This window comes from Anabrus simplex, chromosome 6 (assembly GCF_040414725.1).
Source record: "Anabrus simplex isolate iqAnaSimp1 chromosome 6, ASM4041472v1, whole genome shotgun sequence".
Classification (NCBI taxonomy): Eukaryota; Metazoa; Arthropoda; class Insecta; order Orthoptera; family Tettigoniidae; genus Anabrus; species Anabrus simplex.
This window is the reverse complement of record NC_090270.1, coordinates 76169353-76191064: the sequence shown is the minus strand read 5'-3', so window position 1 is coordinate 76191064 and position 21712 is coordinate 76169353. Positions and strand designations below refer to the sequence as shown.

Below are 21712 nucleotides of genomic sequence, written 5' to 3'. Positions count from 1 at the left end.
AACTCCATCCACAGGGCTTCTTGAAGAATGACCATATTCATTTAAAAGAAGGGAAAGATTTCTTCTACCTTGAGAAACTAATCCCATCAGAATCAGAAAGGAGCAAAAGTTGGCCAAGGAAGGTCAGATAGGAAAGATAAGGACAGGAGCCTCACACACACATAAAGAAAAATAATGCCAAGTTCAGCCAGATCCACTTGAGTGTCATACATCAGCAAAGATCTTTTCTGGTGTTAGTTATTCATGTTCTTACCTGGTAAATTGCTGCTTTCTATCTCCTTATTTCTTAACTATCATCTAAGTTTTCCTCTGACTTGACCTTGATACTTGCCTCAATATTCTTCTCTTTCTGCAGCTGGAAAAGTTTGTGGTCATAATCTTTAATAATCTTAGCTTTGGTACGATCATGTTTATTTATAGCTCTTTGTAATGCCCATACCTGAAATCCACAGAACACAATACATTTCTATATAAAAAATTATACAAAGAATATTTTAATTAATGAGATACATTCAACTTAAAGTGACAACACATAGAGTCATAAATAAAGCAAAGACTGTTGATTAACCATTGTGGGCGGGGGAATTCATGGCCGTAGGTGGTAAAATATTGAAAAATTTAAAAATGCATCCAAAATTTTTGAAAATTTACTAAGACGATGAAAATATACCCAAATTAACCACATACCTTGTTTAAGAGTGGAAACCCAACTATGAAGTGGTCTGAAGACAAAATAAATATCATCTTGTCACTTTTTCACTGGAAGAATGGCACAAGGGACAGTCCATGATAATTATGATCTGACAATGATTAACATTAAGTACACATTATTCCTCTATATGTCTACCTCTTAGTCCCATTTCCTGAAACAGCATGAGGGATGAGCTGAAATGAATTTATATTGGATGTTTATACAGCCGGATGTCCTTCCCAATGTCAACCTCAGTTGAGGAGCTAATGAAGATGAAATAGGTAGATATTTTTATTGGCATAGTTAAGGCTGTTAGGCCTTCTCTTACACTAAAATGAAATGAATGATGGTGAATGAAATTGGGTAAATAGCTGGAAAGAAACAGCTCTGGCCTATGAATAGGAGTCGTCCAGGCCTGGAAGTGAAAATAGGAAATCACGGAAAATCATTCTCAGGAAAGCCGACGGTGGGGATCGAACTTGCATGTCTCCCAAATGCAGAGCCGTAGCACACCTACTCTGCTCGGCACACATTAGTTCACTTCTTTGCCTTAAGTTGTTCATGAGGGGTCGATGTTTCTGACAAGTCGTTTCCATTTCCTTTGGTCCCAAACGGCATTTTTGCTTAACTTCTTTTCCCTGAGATACTTCTGCACACAATCCATTCATCTTCTTCTGGGTCTATCTCTCTCCATCCTACCTTCCACCTTCATGTCAAGCATTCTCCTTCCCACATAATTTTCATCCCTGTGCTTAATATGGGTATACCAGAGCAATCGTCTTTCTTGGACCTTTCTAGATATTTCAGGGGCCGATGACCTTCGATGTTAGGCCCCTTAAAACAACAAGCATCATCATCATCATCATCATCATCTAGATATTTCAGTCACTTTAACATTGCCTTGTTCTTGATGTCGTCTTTCCTCATAACCCCCACATATTCATCTCAGTATCTTCATTTCAGATACTTCCAGCTGCTTACACTATGACTGCACTGTTGTCCAAGTTTCTGCATCATATAGCATTGCAGGTCTACTGCACATTTATAGGCTTTCCCCTTTGTTCGGATATTTTGTCTACTGTCACAGAGGACACCAGACAGCCTTTTCCAGTTAGACCAGGCAGCCTGAATTTGGAGGGTAATTTCTATATCTAGATTACCATCAGCAGACATAGTGGAACCTAAGTATTTGAAACTGTTCCTTGCCTGGAACTGGTTTCCATCCATCCACTTTCATTCCCAGTTCCTCCCAGGTACATGTATTCAGTCTAATTCTGGCTGATTTTAAGCCCTCTTTCCTTTGGAGCTCTTCTCCAGCATTCTAGTTTATGTTCAAGCTGTTCTCTGTTTGTGCTACATAGTACAATATTATCTGCAAATGGCATACACCAAGGAGCTGATTCTCTTAGATTTTCAGAGAGAACATCCATTATCAGATCAAAAATATAGGGACTCGGTGCAGAACCTTGATGAAGACCAACTTGGACGGCTATGGCCTCCGTCAATCCTACACTGCTTATAACTTGCGTCTTTGCTCCTTGGTACATGTCCTGAACAAGGTGCACATACTTCTCTGGTACTCCTTTGCATCTCTTGCACCTCCATACTTCCTGATGGGGCACCGTGTGTAGTTCTTCCTGCTCTTCTCTGTGCTTTTCCATAACATACCTACTATGAAATATACGTACAGAAAGATACTTTCAATAGCATTTTGGTTCCATTTTGTGTCTTTGTCAAAAAGTGGAAAAATTAGTCAAAGAATAGTCACAGAAGTTGAACCCACACAAATAACATAAATAAATATTCTATAGTGTGTGTTTCAGTATCAAAGTTTGATAGCAACATTGGCACTTTATCAGTATTACAAACGGGAATAATGGTCATACTTCCTCGACTGTTAGTACTTATGTCGGATACATTCTGTCGCTGCCAGTGTCACTTGTGTGGTTGTTGCTCTCAGATGAGCTGGAGAAAGAATGTTCGACTTCACCGTCACAAAATCTGACACTTTTTTCCTGTATCATCCAATATCGACACTATTTTGGTATCGCTAATCTGTTTTTGCGACACCATTTCACCAGAAAACTGTGAAAAAACTGCGTCATGCAACATGTGTATTATGCAACTCTCACTAACAGAAAAAAAAAATTGCAAGATACTGAGGGGATTCCCCTCTTCAGTAGAGTTGAAGGAGCAACTTCTGCCATCTATGAGCATATTTGTGCACCTCCTCGGCAAGTAAAGCCACGTAATTTGAAGTTTCTGCCCAGAGAAAAAGAAATGTAGAGTATATATTTATATATATTTTTTTTTTTTTTTCTGCTGGAGAAGAGTTAAAAAGGCTGGGGTATTTATTTTACTGCTTAGTATAGCATTCATGTACAGGCTGTTCTGAAAAGAAGTTCCAGTATTTAGAGAGGAGGTAGTGTGTATCAAAACAAAAAATTAAATTGCTACAAGCAAATATGGATCCCAAAATTAATATCTTCTAAGAAAGGAGGAAATATTTAATGTAAAAGTCTGCTCACACCAACAAAGCAGGAGTGAACCTGTCATGAATTATTACGAGTATAGTGAGATATGCATCCACTCATGCTGCAGCATCACAGTCTCATCTACACGGTGACATTTTCAGTTCGTTGCATGCAGCATTTTCCCTTGCGATAATGCCAAATGAACTACTGATAGAGCGTGAAAGGATCTATTTAATGTTACAGTTTCTGTAATGATTGCTAGTGTGGTGTGCCATGTGTGTATGAAGTTCCTGAGTCAAACTAATTTACCAGATGTGATTAAAATCCTCGAATTGGCTGATAATCCAATTCAGGACCCTATGAAATGTAGGCCTCACCACTGACCATTCAGCCAAGGATCTGGAAATGTTTCTAATGCAAATTCTGCAGCAACAGCTGGATTGTAGGTTTTTCTATTGCTCCCGCATCCTGCATTGGTGTGAGCAGACCTTAAGAATAGCACATCCTCTACTGTGAGATCTTTGGCAAGAAATACATATAGAATGCAGACATTTGTCACTGTGTATTACGCAGCATATTGTACCTTTGTTTGTGTTTGTATCAAGTGGATGCTTGAACATATGGTAATATGTAGAGTTCAAAGTGTATAAACTTATTCCATACTGTGGTATTAGCATACCAGTTGGGTAAATAATGCTTGTATCTGTTAAATCAGAGTGTGGTTTGTTATAACAGAATATTGAATTTTTTTCCTTTCTGCATACCAGTTTCACAATAGAAGATATGATGCTCTCACAGTGATGGTAAACATTTGCTCATTTTACAGAAGACATTAAATTTAGAAACTTGTTTGTAGGACTTTTATTTCTCTTTTTTTTGGGGGGGTGGGGGGTGGGGGTGGGGTGGGGTGGGGGGGTATATACTACCTCCTTATTAAACATTGGAACCTTCTTTTCAGAACATGTTGTACGAGTTGTATGTTGGGTATTAATCCCGAAGGCTGGTTTGATCTTCTACAACTCCACCAACAGCTGTCATAGACAGCTTAGGTGTCACTAAAGAGGCATACTAGGGAAACGAGGAGTAAGGTAGTTTCCCGTTGCTTTCCTCACTGAGCCAGAAGTTGCTATTACATATCAGTCTGCCAAGCCCACTGAAATGCATCCCCAAACTGACCCTATGAGTGATATTTTCTCACCATTCATAACAGGGACTGGCTGCATAAGGAACAATATTACTAGAATCGCTCATACCTCAGTCACTTTCATATTGTCAAAGCCAAGGATGAGACTGAGACAGGTCAAAAAAAGTAACAAATTTATTCTAGCCCATACCAGAACACATAGTGCACTGTAAACACTACATCCCAGATCATCCAAAAGTGTGCAACTGTTACATTGTACATTTTAATACAGTGAGTTGCCAAAAGTCACGGGAAGGGGTGTCCCATTAGAAAATGTGCCGTGTATGACCCCTGAGCGTTGCGGCCAGCTACAGTGTAGCTGAGCAGTCTGTCACAGACACCAGTGTCATGAAGATGATAACACGCCGCAAGTTAACCGACTGTGAACGTGGGATGATCATTGGTGCACGGCGCATTGGCGATAGCATTGCGAAGAAAACATATGAATTTGGGTTTCTGAGGTCAACAGTGTCGAGGGTGGATCTTCAATATCGCAGAGAGGATGTTACCACCCGCATAAACTGCCGCATGAGAAGACCACAGGTGGAAACATCACGTCTCCTCCGCAGAAACATATTGAGCACTTGACGGGCTACTGTGAGTCAGATCACCGCCCTGTTGAATGTTGGCAGTTAGGAACCCATTTCTACCAGGACTGTAAGGAGGCAACTGCACTGCATAGGCTTAATCATCTATTAAAGAAACTATTTAAAATAGTTTCTTTAATAGATTTAGACAAGTCAATACAGGATCAAATAAAATACCTATTATGGTTAAGTTTATCAACAGTAGGCTTCACCAGCTGACGATCAACTCATGTCCCTTTGCTAACACCTCAACACAGAGCTCAACGACGTGCACGGGCCCGCGAACATCGGCAATGGACCATGGAACAGTGGTGGCATGTGGTATGGTCCGGTGAATGCCGGTTCCAGTTGTATCAAGCTGATAGGCGCATGAGAGTGTGGCATATGCCCCATGAAGCTATGGATCCTGCATGTCAACAAGGTTGTGTCCAGGCGGGATGTAGCTCAGTTCTGGTATGGGTGGCATTCTCGTGGTCACAAGTAGGCCCCATTGTCCAGCAGCAGGGAGTGCTGACAGGTGCACATTATGTGGACATTCTTTCAGATCATGTGCATTCCTTTCTGACCCTAGAGTACCCTGATGAAGATGCCATGTTTCAACGCAGGTGGTTGGAGGAGAACTCCTGCGAAGTTATGACCATGGATTGGCCCTCCAGATCCCCCAATCTTAATGCAATCGAACATTTATGGAATGCTGTCGATGCTGGTGTATGCTCCATGAACACCACACACACTATACAAGACCAACTGTGGGTAGCAGTGCAAGATGCATGGGTCCAGATCCCTTCAGAATGATTCCAACACTTTGTAGAGTCGATGTCTTGCCCTATTGCTGCTGTTTTGAGGGCTCACAGAGGAGCAAGTCATTAATTATTAACACCATGTTCAGTGTCATTCCATGACTTTTTGGCTACTCATTGTATGTTCTTTACACATGAACTCTCATAAAATATTGCATTCTTGATTACTGCAACTTTGTTTTTAAATGTTTATTAGGATACAAAAAAGTTTATATTTCTCCTTCTTCTGCAAGGCATGGTCTAAAATTTTGGAACCTTGGTGAATAGTTTCTTGTTGTAAATACTTGAAAATAACCTTCTGGAAGGTTTACTGGCAGCCATGTTTTGTAACTTTGAAAAATGCCTCCTGTGATACTACTTTTATCTGATTCCTGAGGCAAAATGATATCCTTTCAGATATTTTTTTATCCTTCAAAGGAGGTAAAAGTCAGAGGAAGGTAAGTTGGATAAAAAGACAGAATGTTCCATGTTCGGTGACAAACTCTTAGACCAGTATAGACATGAGTTCATGTATGCACTGCATGCAGATCCTTAGTCAAAATATGCTGGTAGGTGTCCACCAATACCCAAGTACTGTCAAAGGTATCTTCAATGGTTTAACGACAATTCCTGCTATCACACTGTGTGACACAATTAATGATTTCATCATATGTGCAGTCAAAAGTTGGCCAGGGTACTCACTGTCGCCACTGGATCCTTGACCCTCTTTAACCCATTTACTTCCGATGATGAGGCAGGCCCACCATATCTCCAAGTATAATCCGATAGATTTCTGCTTTTCTGCTTGTAGACTGACTACCTCTGCAAGTACCTCTCATGTTTTACATTCTATGAATAGCTAAGGAATGTTGCTGCCCCACCCTTATAATTTTACTACCTGTATCATTATCTCTTGTTTTCTTTAATTCTTAGAATTAGCAGCAATATTCCTTTAGTTCCCATGCCTTTCAGTTCACTATGACTTGTAATAAAGAATATTGCAGCATTAAGGGTGTGCTTGCAAGTGTTTAAGATAGTGGATCAGAAGTTAGCAAAAGTGATAAGGAAGAGAGTGCACATTAAAATAATTTAAGTTAGGTTGTCGGCTAATCTTCCGAAAGTAATAGTTAAATTACAGTTGATTTAGTGCAGCCACAACAGAGATGTGTAAGAAAGGGCGAGGGTGACTTGATTTAGGTCACAGGGAAAATACAGTCCAATTGTCTATTCATTCACTGCTGGGCTGAGTGTCTCAGATGGTCGAGGCTCTGGCCTTCTGACCCCAACATGGCAGGTTTGATTCCGGCTCAGTTCAGTGGTATTTGAAGGTGCTCAAATATGTCAGCCTCGTGTCGGTACATTTACTGGAATATAAAAGACCTCCTGCGGGACGAAATTCCAGCACCTTGGCATCTCCGAAAACTGAAAATGTAGTTAGTGGGACATAAAGCCAATAGCATTATTATTATCATTCATTCGTTAGATACTGTAAAGTGTCTGAAATGCTTCCGGATAAGTACCAGGATCATTCTCCATCAGAGCTTTTGGTATTTTTATCATGTCTTTGTAGTTATTGTGTGCAAAACAAATGATTATGCTAGGAAACAGTTGTCCAACCCCAACTGAAAAACAACCTGTTTTGATGAAGATAAAAGGTTTGACACTAATTAGAATGATCTCTGCATTACCAAGCAAGTGGCTGCGCACTTTGGGTCCTGTAGCTTTCACCTTGTATTCGGGAGATAGTGGCTTCGAGCCCCACTGTTGTTGGCACTGATGATTTTCTGTCGTTTCCCATTTTCATACCAAGCAAATGCTGGGGCTGTACCTTAATTAAGGCCACGGTCACTTCCTTCACACTCCTAGCCCTTTTCTATCCTATCATCGCCATAAGACCTATCCGTGCCAGTGTGACATAAAGCAAATTTTTTAAAAAATAAAAAGAGATCTCTGCATTCTAATGCCATAAGTTAAAAAGCCCCATATTCAATCGTGCTGGAGCATAGATAAGTGTCTCTTCATATCTTGGAGTGTTTCAAAGTCTATAACACCTAATTCTCAATAATAATATCAATAAATCAACACTGATCTACATTTAGGGCAGTCGCCCAGGTGGCAGATTCCCTATCTGTTGTTTTCCTAGACTTTTCCTAAATGATTTCAAAGAAATTGGAAATTTATTGAACATATCCCTTGGTAAGTTATTCCAATCCCTAACTCACCTTCCTATAAATGAATATTTGCCCCAGTTTGTCCTCTTGAATTCCAACTTTATCTTCATATTGTGATCTTTCCTACTTTTATAAATGCCACTCAAACTTATTCGTCTACTAATGTCATTCCACGCCATCTCTCCGCTGACAGCTAGGAACATACCACTTAAAGTCAAATAAATATGAAAGTTTATGTGTTCCACCTTTTCAATACATAAAAAGAATTTTAAAAAAGAACTAAAACTGTAGGGACATAATTGTAGTCCTCCAAAAGTCCGAGAGAAGAAGGGTGCTTGATGGTAAGTGGCTTGTCAAATGGTAGTTGGAAGGAGTAATTTGTGTAGAATTGAAAGAGAAATTAGGATTGAAGTCTGAAACAAAAGGAGAATTGTGTGTTAAAGAAAGGATTTTAAAGAAAGGAGAGTTTAAAGAGAAAATGAAGTGTGTAAATCACTTACCTTTTTAGTAATGTTGAAATAGGTTGGCTTAATGAAGATTTGAAGAGAAAATGTTGTTTGTAATTTCATTTATTTTCACTTGTAATAGTATTAAATGGTTGCCACTTACCATCAAGCACCCTTGCTCTCTCGGACTTCTGGAGGACTACAATTATGTCCCTACAGTTTTAATTCTTCTTTAAATTCTTTTTATGTATTGAAAAGGTGGAACAAATAAACTTTCATATTTATTTGACTTTATTGTACATTTCAATACGGCCCAAAATATGAGAATCATAACATGTAACATACCACTTAGTCGGGCAGCTCTTCTTCTTTCTCTCAATTCTTCCCAGCCCAAACTTTGCAACATTTTTGTAACGCTACTCTTTTGTCGGAAATCACCCAGAACAAATCGGGTTGCTTTTCTTTGGATTTTTTCCAGTTCTTGAATCAGGTAATCCTGGTGAGGGTCCCATACACTGGAACCATACTCTAGTTGGGGTCTTTCCAGAGACTTATATGCCCTCTCCTTTACATCCTTACTACAACCCCTAAACACCCTCATAACCATGTGCAGAGATCTGTACCCTTTATCTACAATCCCATTTATGTCATTACTCCAATGAAGATCTTTCCTTATATTAACACCTAGATACTTACAATGATCCCCAAAAGGAACTTTCACCCCAACAACGCAGTAATTAAAACTGAGAGGACTTTTCCTATTTGTGAAACTCACAACCTGACTTTTAATCCCGTTTATCAACATACCGTTGCCTGCTGTCCATCTCACAACATTTTCGAGGTCATGTTGCAGTTGCTCACAATCTTGTAACTTATTTATTACATTACAAATCCTCAGCATGCTAAATTAAAAAAACAGAATGAAAATATTCCTACTGTGTGATCTGTGAAAGGTTTTGTTTTATTGAGTGCTGTGCTGCAGTGCAGAGCTTTAAAGTCATGGGTCATGATGAATGAGCCTAAGTAAATAAACCCCTTCACCCATTGGAATTCCACCAGCCTGCCATCGAACTGAGGTTGCTTTCCACAATTGACCACCATCAGCTCTGACTTTGCAGGTTAATCTACAATCCAAGAGTATGACTTCTGTCATGACTAGATCTAGCACGATCACCAGTTCTTCCTCATACTGGCGAATAATGTAGTAACGTGAGCAAATCAAAGATTACTTATCCTACCTACTGCAATAAATTCACCAAGTTCCCATTCATTCAGAGCATTTCTCTATTCTCCACATATGTTGAAAGATTGGAGGGATAGAATGTACCCTTGTCTGTCACCTTTGGAGGCTTGAAATATTTGGGACATCTTGCTGTCACTTTTAACATTCACAGTATTGTTGTCATCCAGCTCCTTGATCAGTTGCATGAGATAAGGTGTAATGCCCATAGCTGATAGAACCTTCCACAGGTATCCCCAAATTTCTCACTCAAGAGCCTTGGAATAGACTAGGAACCATAGCAACATTAGAATGTTAAAATTGTCACGCCTTTTCAGTGAGCTGCTGTCTGATATTGAGAATCTGTTCATGAGTTCCTGTCACTGAATGAATGGTTTTAGATGTTGGTAAATGATGTGGAGAAAAACCTTACTGGCATATGTGTACTACTGTACATTTCAATAATTCTGTCTTCTACCACCATTAAAAAGTTTTTTCTGTTTTTTCTTCTTCTTCTTAATACATGTTTGTTCAGCCTTTTTTCCTTATCCTTCACTTCCCACAATAAGTCTCTCAAGAATGAATGGTCCTCTCATTGATAGTATCACCAGAGATGTTTGACATACTTACATCATATGATCGAGTACAAATGGACCTTTTTCTGCCCTTCAAAATTCCTACCAACTCTAGTGAGTTTGAACCTATGATTTCAATTTCAATATCCAGAGGCTGAAATTCTACCACTGTTCCTCAGAAAAAGCTATCCTGACTGACTGATTAATCATCGCCGAGCCAAAACTACTAGACATAAAGAAATTAAATTTTGAGGACACATTTATATTACAATGTAGGTGCTCACTAAGGGAGGACTTTTGAATATTCCGTCACTAAAGGGTTGAAAAGGGGGGTGAATTTTAAAAATGGGTGTATCTATATCTTAAAAAAACTAACAGTTTAAAGACATAAAAATTGGTATTTGGAATCTCCTTTAAATTTAAGGAAACATTTTTTGTTTGTTTTCAGAAGATCCTCTTAGGGGGGTGAAAAAAGAAGGTGAAAAATTGGTCGAATACCTTTTATGAGGATACTTAAACCTCAAAAACTGAAGATGTTACAGTCATGAAAACTGGTATTTGGAATCTCCTTTAAAATTAAAGAAATGCATATTTTTTTGTTTTTGGAATATCTACTCAAGAGGGGGAAAACAGGAGTGACAAAGGGGGTGAATTTTTTTTTTTTTGCTATTTGTTTTACATCGCACCAACACAGATAGGTCTTATGGCGATGATGGAATAGGAAAGGTCTATGAATGGGAAGGAAGCGGCCATGGCCTTAATTGCCTGGTGTGAAAATGGGAAACCATGGAAAACCATCTTCAGGGCTGCCGACAGTGGGGTTTGAACCCACTATCTCCCGGATGCAAGCTCACAGCTGCGTGCTCCTTACTGCATGGCCAACTCGCCCAGTGGGGTGAATTTTTAAAATGAGTTTATCTGCAATATATCTCAAAAACATAACATATTACAGACGTGAAAATTGGTATTTTTAATCTCTTTTAAAAAGACTTAACGCATATCTCTTCAATTTCAGGAAAAACAATTAAGGGTGGTAAAAATTACTGAAAAAAGGGGTTGAACTTTTTAAATTGGGATACTGGTATCTCCAAAACTGAATATATTACAGATGTGAAAATTGGTATTTGGAATCTCCTTTATAAATAAAGAAGCACATTTTTTCATCTTCAGAAAATTCACTTGAGGGGGTAAAATAAAGTAAAATGACTGAAAAAGGGGTTGAATTCATTTTGTGAGGATACTTATCTCAGTATTTGGAATCTTCTTTAAAAATAAAGAAATATGTACTTTTTCTTTTCGGAAAATCCACTTAAGATGGTGGAGTAGGTGAAAAGAAGTGAATAAAGTGTTGAATTATTTTTAAAGGATGCTTATATATCAAATACTGAAGATGGTACAGGCATGAAAATTGGTATTTGGAATCTCCTGTAAAAGTAAAGGAACATCCATAAATTGCTTTTTGAAAATCCACTTAAGGGGTAATGTTAAAGGGCGGGGGGGGTGAATTTTTAAAATGAGCATATTTACAGTATATCTAAAAACTTAACATATTATAGATGTGAAAAATGGTATTTTTAATATCTTTTAAATATACTAACACTTCTTTTTTGTTTTGGAAAAAACACTTAAGTGGTGGGGTTTGTAAAAACAGAGGTGCCAACCTTTGAAGTGGATTATCAGTAATCGCCCCCCACCCCCAAAATTTTTTTGAGTCAAGTCCAAGCATGCTCCTTCCTTCTTGATAATGGCACCCCTTTTGCCCTTCCCTCTAGCAATCTATTCGGAATTACTGTATATCATATTACACAATAACATTTGCACAACCTGTTAGTTTGATAAAACATTCCTTGTAGCTTATTTCTCACGCAGCAGCAGCTGCTTTTCACTGTAGTTTTTCTTGAAGCATCCTTCCCACTGTGATGACATTTTCGTCTTCTGAACCATACATGATTCCAGTGCACATGTGCTTAATTTAGGCCTCACTTCTTTCTCTATCTTTCTGCCAACTGTCAGGTACACTTAACACAGCAAATACAACATTACTGAAGGATTTATAGTGGAGAAGAGCAGTACCTGAGCTCCTTCATTCACAATGAATTTTACAACGCGTATGGGTAGCAAAAGGAAGTCACGATCGAATAAGTATCATTGCCAACTCACAAGCATTGAAACGAAGACGATTTAGGAGAAAGGCTCGGAAGGATTGAACATTTTTCCTTCTTTTCTTTTTTTCCATAGAAAATTATCTTTTAGTGATAATGTCAGCTTTTCTGTGATAATTTCCCCTCTCTCCATAATTCCGTAATTGTAAGGTGAAATCCGTAATAATTATGGACAATCCGTAATAGATGGCACCGCTGTATAAAGGACAGAAAAAGAGGTTGAATTCTTTTTATGAGGATACTTATATGTCAAAAACTAAAGATGTTACAGACATGAAAATTTGTATTTGGAATCTGCTTTAAAAATAAACACGTTTTCTTTTGTTTTCAGAAAATCCAATTAAGGGGAGGGGGGATAAATGAACTGAAAAAGAGGTGAATTAATTGTTTGAGGATACTTATATCTCAAAAACGAAGGATGTTACAGACACGAATATTAGTATTTAGGATCTCCTTTAAAAAAAAAGACGTGTATTTTGTGGCAGGGGCAGGAGGGAGTGGGGGGGGGGGGATAAACTTAAAGGGGTGTGAAAGGAGTTGAGGATACAAATAAGAAGTGGACTTAACCCTCTTGGAGCCAGGAGCCGATCTGGTCGGCCGCTCACCATCAGCAGGAAGAGGCCAGAGCTCCGCCTCCACTCTACTACTGTAAAGTGCCAGGCCGGTTTTAGTGGAAATACATGTATTTTAAAATTCGCGTATATCTAGCAGTGTATAGCAAATACCAGCATGAAAGTTTCTACATATCGACTACATAGAAAAAGCAACTGGTTTAGAGTGATATAAAGATACAAAAACGTTTTATTGTTGATTTATAGTTGTTGATATTGTTTATTTTTAGGAAGAGAAAAACATTTTCGCACTTTCTCTCTCAATATCTACTTTGGAAAAACCATTTACAATACAAAAGCATGTACGTCATTATGTATAATGTATTTCTAAATACAATTCTATAGAATAACAATTTGAACGAGAAAAATAAAAACATAAAAAATAAAAATTCAGACGTGTCACTAGTAAAAAGAAGAAAATTTTACTCACCGATAATATTCGCGTATATGCATCGATGTATGGCAAATACTGACAAGAGATTTTCTACGTGCGGACAACATAGTATGAAAATAATTCTGAATTGATAAAAAATAATAGTTGATATTATAGTTTATGTTTTCAGCATAATATATTTCTCGTTTTCGATTCTAGTATCTATTTGAAAAAGAATTTTACAATACAACAGAATATACGTAATCAAGAAATCTATGGCGCTAAAGCCCTGATTTACTTTGGGCTACCAAGTGACTGCTGCTCAGTTCGGAGACCTGCAGTTTACGAGGTGAGACATGGTCAGTGAGACGAATCCTCTCGGTCATTATTCTTGGTTTTCTAGACTGGGATCGCCCTTTCACCCTCAGATATCTCCTCAATTGCAATCACATAGGGTCACTTAGATTGAGTAAACCTCGAACCAACCCTCATGACCAGGCAAAAATTCTTGACCTGGGCGGGAATAGAACCCATGACATCCGGGTGAGAGGCAGGCCCGCTAAACTTGACCCGCGGGGACTAGTATTTACGTAATGATAGAGGATTATATGTGACTATAATGTTTAGCAGAGAGAAAGTGAAAATAAATTTAAGTATGATATGGGTGGAGAATCGGACGAAGGGGCATGTTTAGGTCCAAGAAGTTCCTTGAAGGAGACAGGAGGTTGAGGAATGTTTTCGGGTTCATTGGGACAAATTTCCACAAAATGTACTCCAGAGACATCATCATCTTCATTATCACTAGTTTCATCTACCACCATATTCAGAGGAGCTTTAGTGCCGTTAGAAACATTTAAACATATCTTCTTTAGCTGCAGTGATTCCGCGGGCGTGTCCGGTAAAATTTTGTCGCTACTCTCTGAACTAAATTCACTATTGCTATCCGATAAATAATCCGCGTTAACTTCGCATTGTTCCAAATATTGCATTAATTTATAGTCATCAATACCTGCTGAAAAAATATCACGTGAACTACTTGCAATTTTCCTGTCACAAATCCACTCATTGCAAGGAGCAATCTCCTACTGACCAGTTAGCAGTATTTGTAAAAACAGGAAACGACTTGTGAAAGCTATAACACCCTCTTAGAACTGCTAAAGCAAGGTCAGGCACACAATGACATTAGCCCCTTTACTACAGGTTGTAACAAAAGTATGCACGTCACTATAGGCTGCCTCAAAATTATGTGTATAACAGAATTTTAGGCCGGCCGATGTTATCGGCTCTGGCAACTTCCGACTGGATTTTAAAAGGCCGACCTGATCGGCTTTGGCAATTTAAAGGGCACATGCTCGCACTACTGCCTGGTACCAAGAGAGTTAAAACGATGGGCCCCTATGGGGGTTTTGACTGAGGGGTGAGGAATGATGACAAAAATATGCATTTATATGAAACCATTTGAATTATGAAGTTAAAATTTCAAAAAATATCCTAGGTGTTGAATAACAGAAGGTTTGAAACAAATTTGACTGCTCAGAGAGTAAAATGGGGAGGTTAAGATCCAAAAACAAATATATTCACTACTTCCTCCAAAACGGTTTAACGTATGAAAACAAAATTCCAAATAGTGATATATATTTTAAATCCTATGTGTGAAAGGTGGTGGTGGTGATTATTGTTTTAAGAGGAAGTACAACTAGGCAACCATCCTCTACATAACACTAATCAGAGAGCAAAATGGAAGGGATCCGACACTTCGAAAAATGAAGGTATCAGCCAAAGAAAGACAAGGGCCACGAAAGGCGTGAAAACGAAAGACTCCCTAGCCCTCGCAAACCTAATAGCGTTGGGGTCGGAAAAGAACAAGAGTTGACCAAGAGAGGTCGGATAGGATAGGTGAAAGTGAGGAGCCTGGCACATGTAAGTGGAAGCAATGCCAGGACTCAGCTAAGGGCCCCGTGGTCGCCAACCCACGCTCCAAAGTTCAGAGCCCTTGGGGCCCCTTTTAGTCGCCTCTTACGACAGGCAGGGGATACCGTGGGTGTTATTCTACCGCCCCCACCCACAGGGGGACTATGTGTGAAATATAAAATATTTTTTAATGTTCCACCCCCTAAAGTGTTAAATGAGGTTAGCTCTGTAAATGAAATTATTCATCCCTCCAAAACCGTTTGACATACAAAGTTGCAATTTTACGAGTAGGGTCTTCTTTTATGTCCTAGGTGTAAAATATAGTATACTTCAAAATATTTCTCCCCTAAGGGGTTTAAGTGGTGGCTGACTCTCAGAAACACAATATCTACTCTTTCAAAACCGTTTCAGGTATGAACTAATTCTTTTTAGATGTTAATATACAGTATAAAAACATTCACCCCTTAAAAAAGTATTCATTCCTCCATTACTCTTCGACGTACTGAATCAAAATTTCACCGGTTGGTTGCTTTTACATCCTAGAAGTTAAATAAGATAGGGTTTAAAACATTCAAATTCTTCCGTATGGGGTTCAAATGAGTGTTAGATCAGAAAATAAATATAATCATTCCCCCAAAACCATTTGACATATGAACTGAGGGCGTATTTTACAGATTCAGCTGACAGTGGACTCTCCAAAATGTAGAACTTTGAATAATAACTTTCAGTTTAAAACTGTAGCAAAGCACAGGTATCTTGCTAGTTTTCTATAAAAGTGCTACATCCAACATAATATACAGTATGGTAAAAATAAGAGAATGAAAGGAAGAAAACTGACTTTTATGCAGTCATACCCTAATGCAGGGGTGGCAAACCTTTTCCAGCTAGCATGTCAGTTAAGGTCTTTAGTGTCTAGTGTACCATAAGTTATTTTCCTTTAAAATCATCATGAAACCCCCTCATTTGACTTTGTTTAGGTATTAGATTCCATCAAATATAAATACATTGGACTGTTTCATGGTTTTATTTTGCAAAATTCACTGAAAATTACATTTTTAAAAGTAAGTTTTAGGAATAAGGTATATTTTTTCTCAAACCTAATTTTTAAAAAAATGCCCAAAGAATTGTGTCATACTTCTTCATTTAAGTGTAATGTTGAAATATGCTATGTTGCAAGATTTTGACCTATTTATTATATGCTAAAAACGTTTAAATTCCTTAGTATGTTGTGCAGTGTGTCACAGAAGTCATGTTCATGTGTCATCTAGTGGCACACGTGTCATAGGTTCGTCATCCCTGCCCTAATGTCTCAAAATTATATACAAACCTTAGCTTTAAGTTTTTGCTCATTTTTCTCTGAAGAATGTTGTAATTCTTTTTTTATATTCTTCACGTACTCCTGCATATTTGAACTTTCTTCCTTTAACACTTCTTCTATGCTAGTCACCTAAAAGATATTAAAAAATATATCACTTGCTTTTGCTTTACCACTGAGGGAATTATCCCATGTTCATGTATATGTAAATAATCAATGGTTACATGTTTGACTGGTGGAACATTATAATTCAAAACAAAATGCAGTAAATGCTGAATACAGCCATTCTTTAACTATACAGCAATGCTTCACCATGTTTAGTTGCTATATTAAAGCCTAACTATCTGCTTAGGAAGGAAACAACAGGATCACTAAAATACAGCCCATTTATGTTGTTAAGCAGCTTTAAAATCTTCCTCCACCTGAATAAATTTATAATAAGTTTCAAATGTATCAACTGAAAAGTGGCCAATACCACAAATACCTACATTCTGTAAAAGAGGATGTACAAAAATTTGAGAACAGCTACAATGAAAAATGCAATAACGTTTGAGGAACCCATCTTACTTCAAGTTGAAAAAGCACAGTGTTATTCAGTAGCAGCGACTGGGAAGTAAAAGTGGAGGGGGCACAAAAATGTAAAAAAAATGTACCCGAGTCCAAGGGATGTAGCTGGGGAGGGGGACACCAAAATTTAAAAAAATTGTATAAGAACTTTTTGATGCTCTCTGAGCAAATTTTGATAGAGACATAAAGGTTGACTTTCTACCAACTTAAGTCAGTAATAATAATACGATACAATAAAACTTTAACCAAAGGAACAATAATTATGCATGTGAAAAAATGAATGAAAACCTACAACCTGTTTTCCAGTCATTGACCAGGTCAGGGATGAAATGAATGAAGCATATATAGGCTGTTAGTACGAGGGGGTCGCCACTCCCAAAGTGATATATTAATGACTGATAGATGCTATGAAATGAGAATGGAGAGTGTTGCTGGAATGAAAGATGACAGGGAAAACCGGAGTACCCGGAGAAAAACGTGTCCCGCCTCCGCTTTGTCCAGCACAAATCTCACATGGAGTGACCGGGATTTGAACCACGGTATCCAGCGGTGAGAGGCCGACGCGCTGCCGTCTGAGCCACGGAGGCCTAATTATGCATGTATTACAATTAAATAGAAGTATGGTGTGAGTATACAATTAAGAAGTAATTTAGTATTTGGCTACACACTAGATTTATATAGAACTACACAGACACATTGAGCGAGTGAGACTACTAAACCTATGAATGCGGGTAACCTTGGTAAAAATATACTCCTGCTACCCTTCATCGTAGAACATGCTACACATTACTGCACGGGTCTCCACTACTTGCTGCAGTGCTGTGCAGTTCGGTTAGCCGTGACGAACGACATTTTGTGTCTGTTTCTGCTAAATATTTTTCTTAATAATAACAGAAAATAAAGGAAAGAATTAGCTGAAAAGACAACAGGGTTTGCATATTTTAAAAAAAATCCCTGTTTTAGGCAGCTAAAATTGAATAATAATTTAATTTTTGCTCCACAAAGTGGTGGTGATGGTGGGGGGCAATTATCCCCACTCCCCCCCCCCCAAATTGCCGCTACTGGTGTTGTTGGTATTGTTGAAATCATCACATAATGTCTAGTTCACATGCATGATATTATGTGCCAATTGAAAACCCTGTCTGCAGGATAATTATGGAAAGTTTACCTTTGGTGGTGTGAAAGGAGACTGGTGGTACAGTTCACAAAGTGGTCATTGTCAGAGTTTTTTGTTGCGTGTTATCAGAAGCCATCTGTTTTCAGTTTCAATTCAGTTAATTTATAACTGTTCAGCTCTTCAGTCTGCCAAGACTAATTTCGATAAATAAATCAATTTACAAAGTACCTGAAAAAAAAAACACATGGTAATAGAATAATACCTGAAAAAGAAATAACTTAAATAAAATAGAATGACATATTTTTTTCTTGAAAGAACATCATCATATTCTATCAAATCACACTCAGAAAAGCAAAGTTACCTCCGTACAGGCCATGAAGGCCCTTGGTGTGGTGGAAGGTAAAGGCTTCCACTATCCTTAACCTCTGCACTTGGTGGGGTAGAGTGGTTAGCTCTACGTCCAGCCTCCTTTGCCCCCAGGAATTAACCTGGTACTCATTTTTGGTGTAGGCTGAGTGAACCTCAAGGCCATATGAACCTCCGGAAGTGGAAATCTTGTTTCTTAAATTTTTTGACTTCCTGACGGGGAATCAAATCCACGTCCTTTTGGGTGAAAAATCACACACAATATTTAAAAATGTATTACAATTTATGTTTATTTCTGTTTAAATCTTCCAATAGGTACCAAACTTGGAATTTTTAAGTTTTAAATCTTCATTAAGATAAGTTCCTTTTTTTTTTTTTTTTTAAGGATTTAAACAGAAATGAACATAAATGTTTATACATTTCTAAATATTTTGAGTGTGATTTGATAGAATTTGATGATGTTCTTTCAAGGACAAAATATGTCATTCTATTTTAAGTTGTTTCTGTTTTCAGGTATAATGTGGTTACCAAATGTTTTCTTTTTCAGACAGCCAGGCTGAGTGGCTCAGATGGTTGAGGCGCTGGTCTTCTGACCCCAATTTGGCAGGTTCAATCCTGACTCAGTCCGGTGGTATTTAAAGGTGCTCAAATACGTCAGCCTTGTGTTTGTATATTTACTGGCATGTAAAAGAACTCCTGCTGGACTAAATTCCGGCACCTTGGCATCCCCGGAAACCGTAAAAGTAGTTAGTGGGACGTAAAGCAAATAACACTACTTTCTCAGGTGGTTGATAAATTTAATTTTTCAAGATTAGTTCCTTATTTATTTAAGATTAGTTCCTGCAGACTGAAGAACTTAACAGTTATAAATCATTGTCAGAGTTCACATAGTGATCAAAGCAGACGTTTTACTTGCACCATGCACGGCAAATAAAAACTGATGCACTGCACTGACTACCAAAGTTCTCTTTATCTAAACTCCATCATTTAGGATGCTTTGTTTGTATAGAATGATTACACATCTAATCACCCTGAATAGTTTACCATGTCAAAAGATTGCATAGTTTGGTGATTCAGTATACATTCTGCTTTTGTAAATGTACATTCAGATTAAATTATTACAAAAATGTAATTGTGGAAAAGTTGTTAAAAGCCAGATGATACTAACCTTATACTATCTGCCTTGAGTAAAATGTTTGATTTGTAAATTATCTTATTAAATATCATTTTATCAAAATTTGTATGAGAAACAGAGAGAAGAGAAATAGGAAAACAAATGACTATAGTCTGCCAGTAGTTCCAAGCTGCTTCTGGAACTTTCTACCTACTGTAATTGTTCAATACAACTTATATTACCTATTAGAATGTTAAGAAACTGGTTGGAAATAAATACCAGTACCTCCTTTTCTTTGATTGCCAGTTTTGCTTTCAGTTCATCAATAGTAGCTCGAACTTCACTAATTTCTTGTATATGCTTGTGTTGAAGTTCTGCAACCTTTTTCTGATGAACACAGACTTGATTCTGAGAAAAGAAGGAAAATAACAGTATGAAGGACATTGACACTGAAATTAAAAATAAATAAAAGGAAAAGGTACCACATAAATTATTTTTGATGATAAACAGCTAAATTCATATCTTTATACAGTACAATGTTGTTTTACCCATTCCCATTATTAGTATAAAATAAATCACATTATGATGATGGAACCTATTCCTGTCATAGATATTAAAGAGTTGATCTTCACACAGTCGGTGACTTTAATTATGGGTTGTAGAATTTGAATCAGTAAGGCAATGATCAAATAAGGAATAAAGCATACCTTAATTGGAACAGGAATATTAATAGGTAACTGATATGAATGTATGAAAAAGTAGTTGAACAGAAAGATGAGAAGATTTTGTTCAAGTGAACAGTCCCCTGAGCATTTTAGAATTTTTTAATAATAGGTTTATCCTGCATTACAAGTCTTTAAGCACCTATAATGTTCCCCTCATAGCATAATTGTTAACACTATTAACTGTTGTTTTCAGGAACTCAGATTTGATTCCCATTACTGCCAAAAATTAAGAATGGCAGGAGGGCTGGTATGTAGTTAAAATGATACAAGCAGCTCAATTCCAGTGGGGGCACGCCTGTTAAGGGCTGCACCACCTCAGGATGAGGACAAGAGTTTACTTCACCTCCTATATTCATCTGCATCTTCTTTTGTGTCTTTCCTTTCTCCTGTGTTTTTTTGGCTTTCTTCCAATTGTACATTTCTACATTTCCCACTTCAGGAGCGAAATCTGTCAAGATGACCCCTCAATGAGTGGTATGCCCTCTTTCCTGATGATGCTGAGAATCAGCTATGAAGAATTGGATGTAGAACTGATGAGGAAAGGACATCTCTAGGTGAAGACAGCAGTGTATGAAGATGGTCCTTGTTGTTCTGTATTTTCATGTTTGACCTTGTCTCCAATTTTTTTGTATATTTTGGCAGAATCTACTTACAACTCTTCAGTATAGTCTCCCTGCTTCTCACTATATCATCCAGAGCATCTCTAAAGTTCATGTGTTGAATGGGTTGATTAACAGCAGCAAAGAGCTCTTTCAGAAAAGAAACATGACATCCACACAAGGGATTTTTCAACATCAAAGTTTGGTGGACCCACGTCCAGGCTCTAGCGCTTGAAGTAATACTTTCCATCTGTATTCATGCAGCTTAGTGGTTACAACATTCCTAATGTGCAGATGAGTGTTCTCACGAAGGATGAGTGGCCCAGCCTTGAGCAACAGAGGTCAGTTTTTGTGCATTTTTCTGTGCAGATGTTGTATGAAGCCACAATAATACACTGCTGTGACACCTCTTCCACATGGAACTTGATGGTTCCTTGATGATCATCAGCAAAGACAATAATTTGCTTAACCTTTAATTGTGCTCATCAAAATTTCTTGGTTGTAGGGAAGAAGAAGCTCTACACTCCTTAAACTATGCTTTCAACTCCTGTTCTAAGTCTCTCATCCATGTTTCATTAATAGCAGCAATTTGACAAAAGAATGCTTGACCTTCAATGTCTCATATTTTTTTTCAGCAACTTTGCAATGTCCATACATTTCTGCTTCTGTTCAATAGTCAAGCAGCGAGGGACCCATCACAAACAAATTTTTCTGTTCTTTAAATAAT

The 21712-nt window shown here is 37.9% G+C and overlaps 1 protein-coding gene across 1 annotated transcript in view; it reads right to left on the bottom strand.

Annotated features, from left to right (window-relative positions):
- LOC136875501 (chromosome partition protein Smc) overlaps positions 1–21712 on the bottom strand; it is a 97315-nt gene that overhangs the window by 38206 nt on the left and 37397 nt on the right. Inside the window, exons 5-7 of the mRNA XM_067149050.2 lie at positions 19947–20069; positions 16510–16629; positions 332–439 (exon numbers count right to left, since the gene is read on the bottom strand). Of these exons, the coding sequence (XP_067005151.1) occupies positions 332–439; positions 16510–16629; positions 19947–20069 (351 nt within the window). The remainder of the gene's footprint in view (positions 1–331; positions 440–16509; positions 16630–19946; positions 20070–21712) is intronic.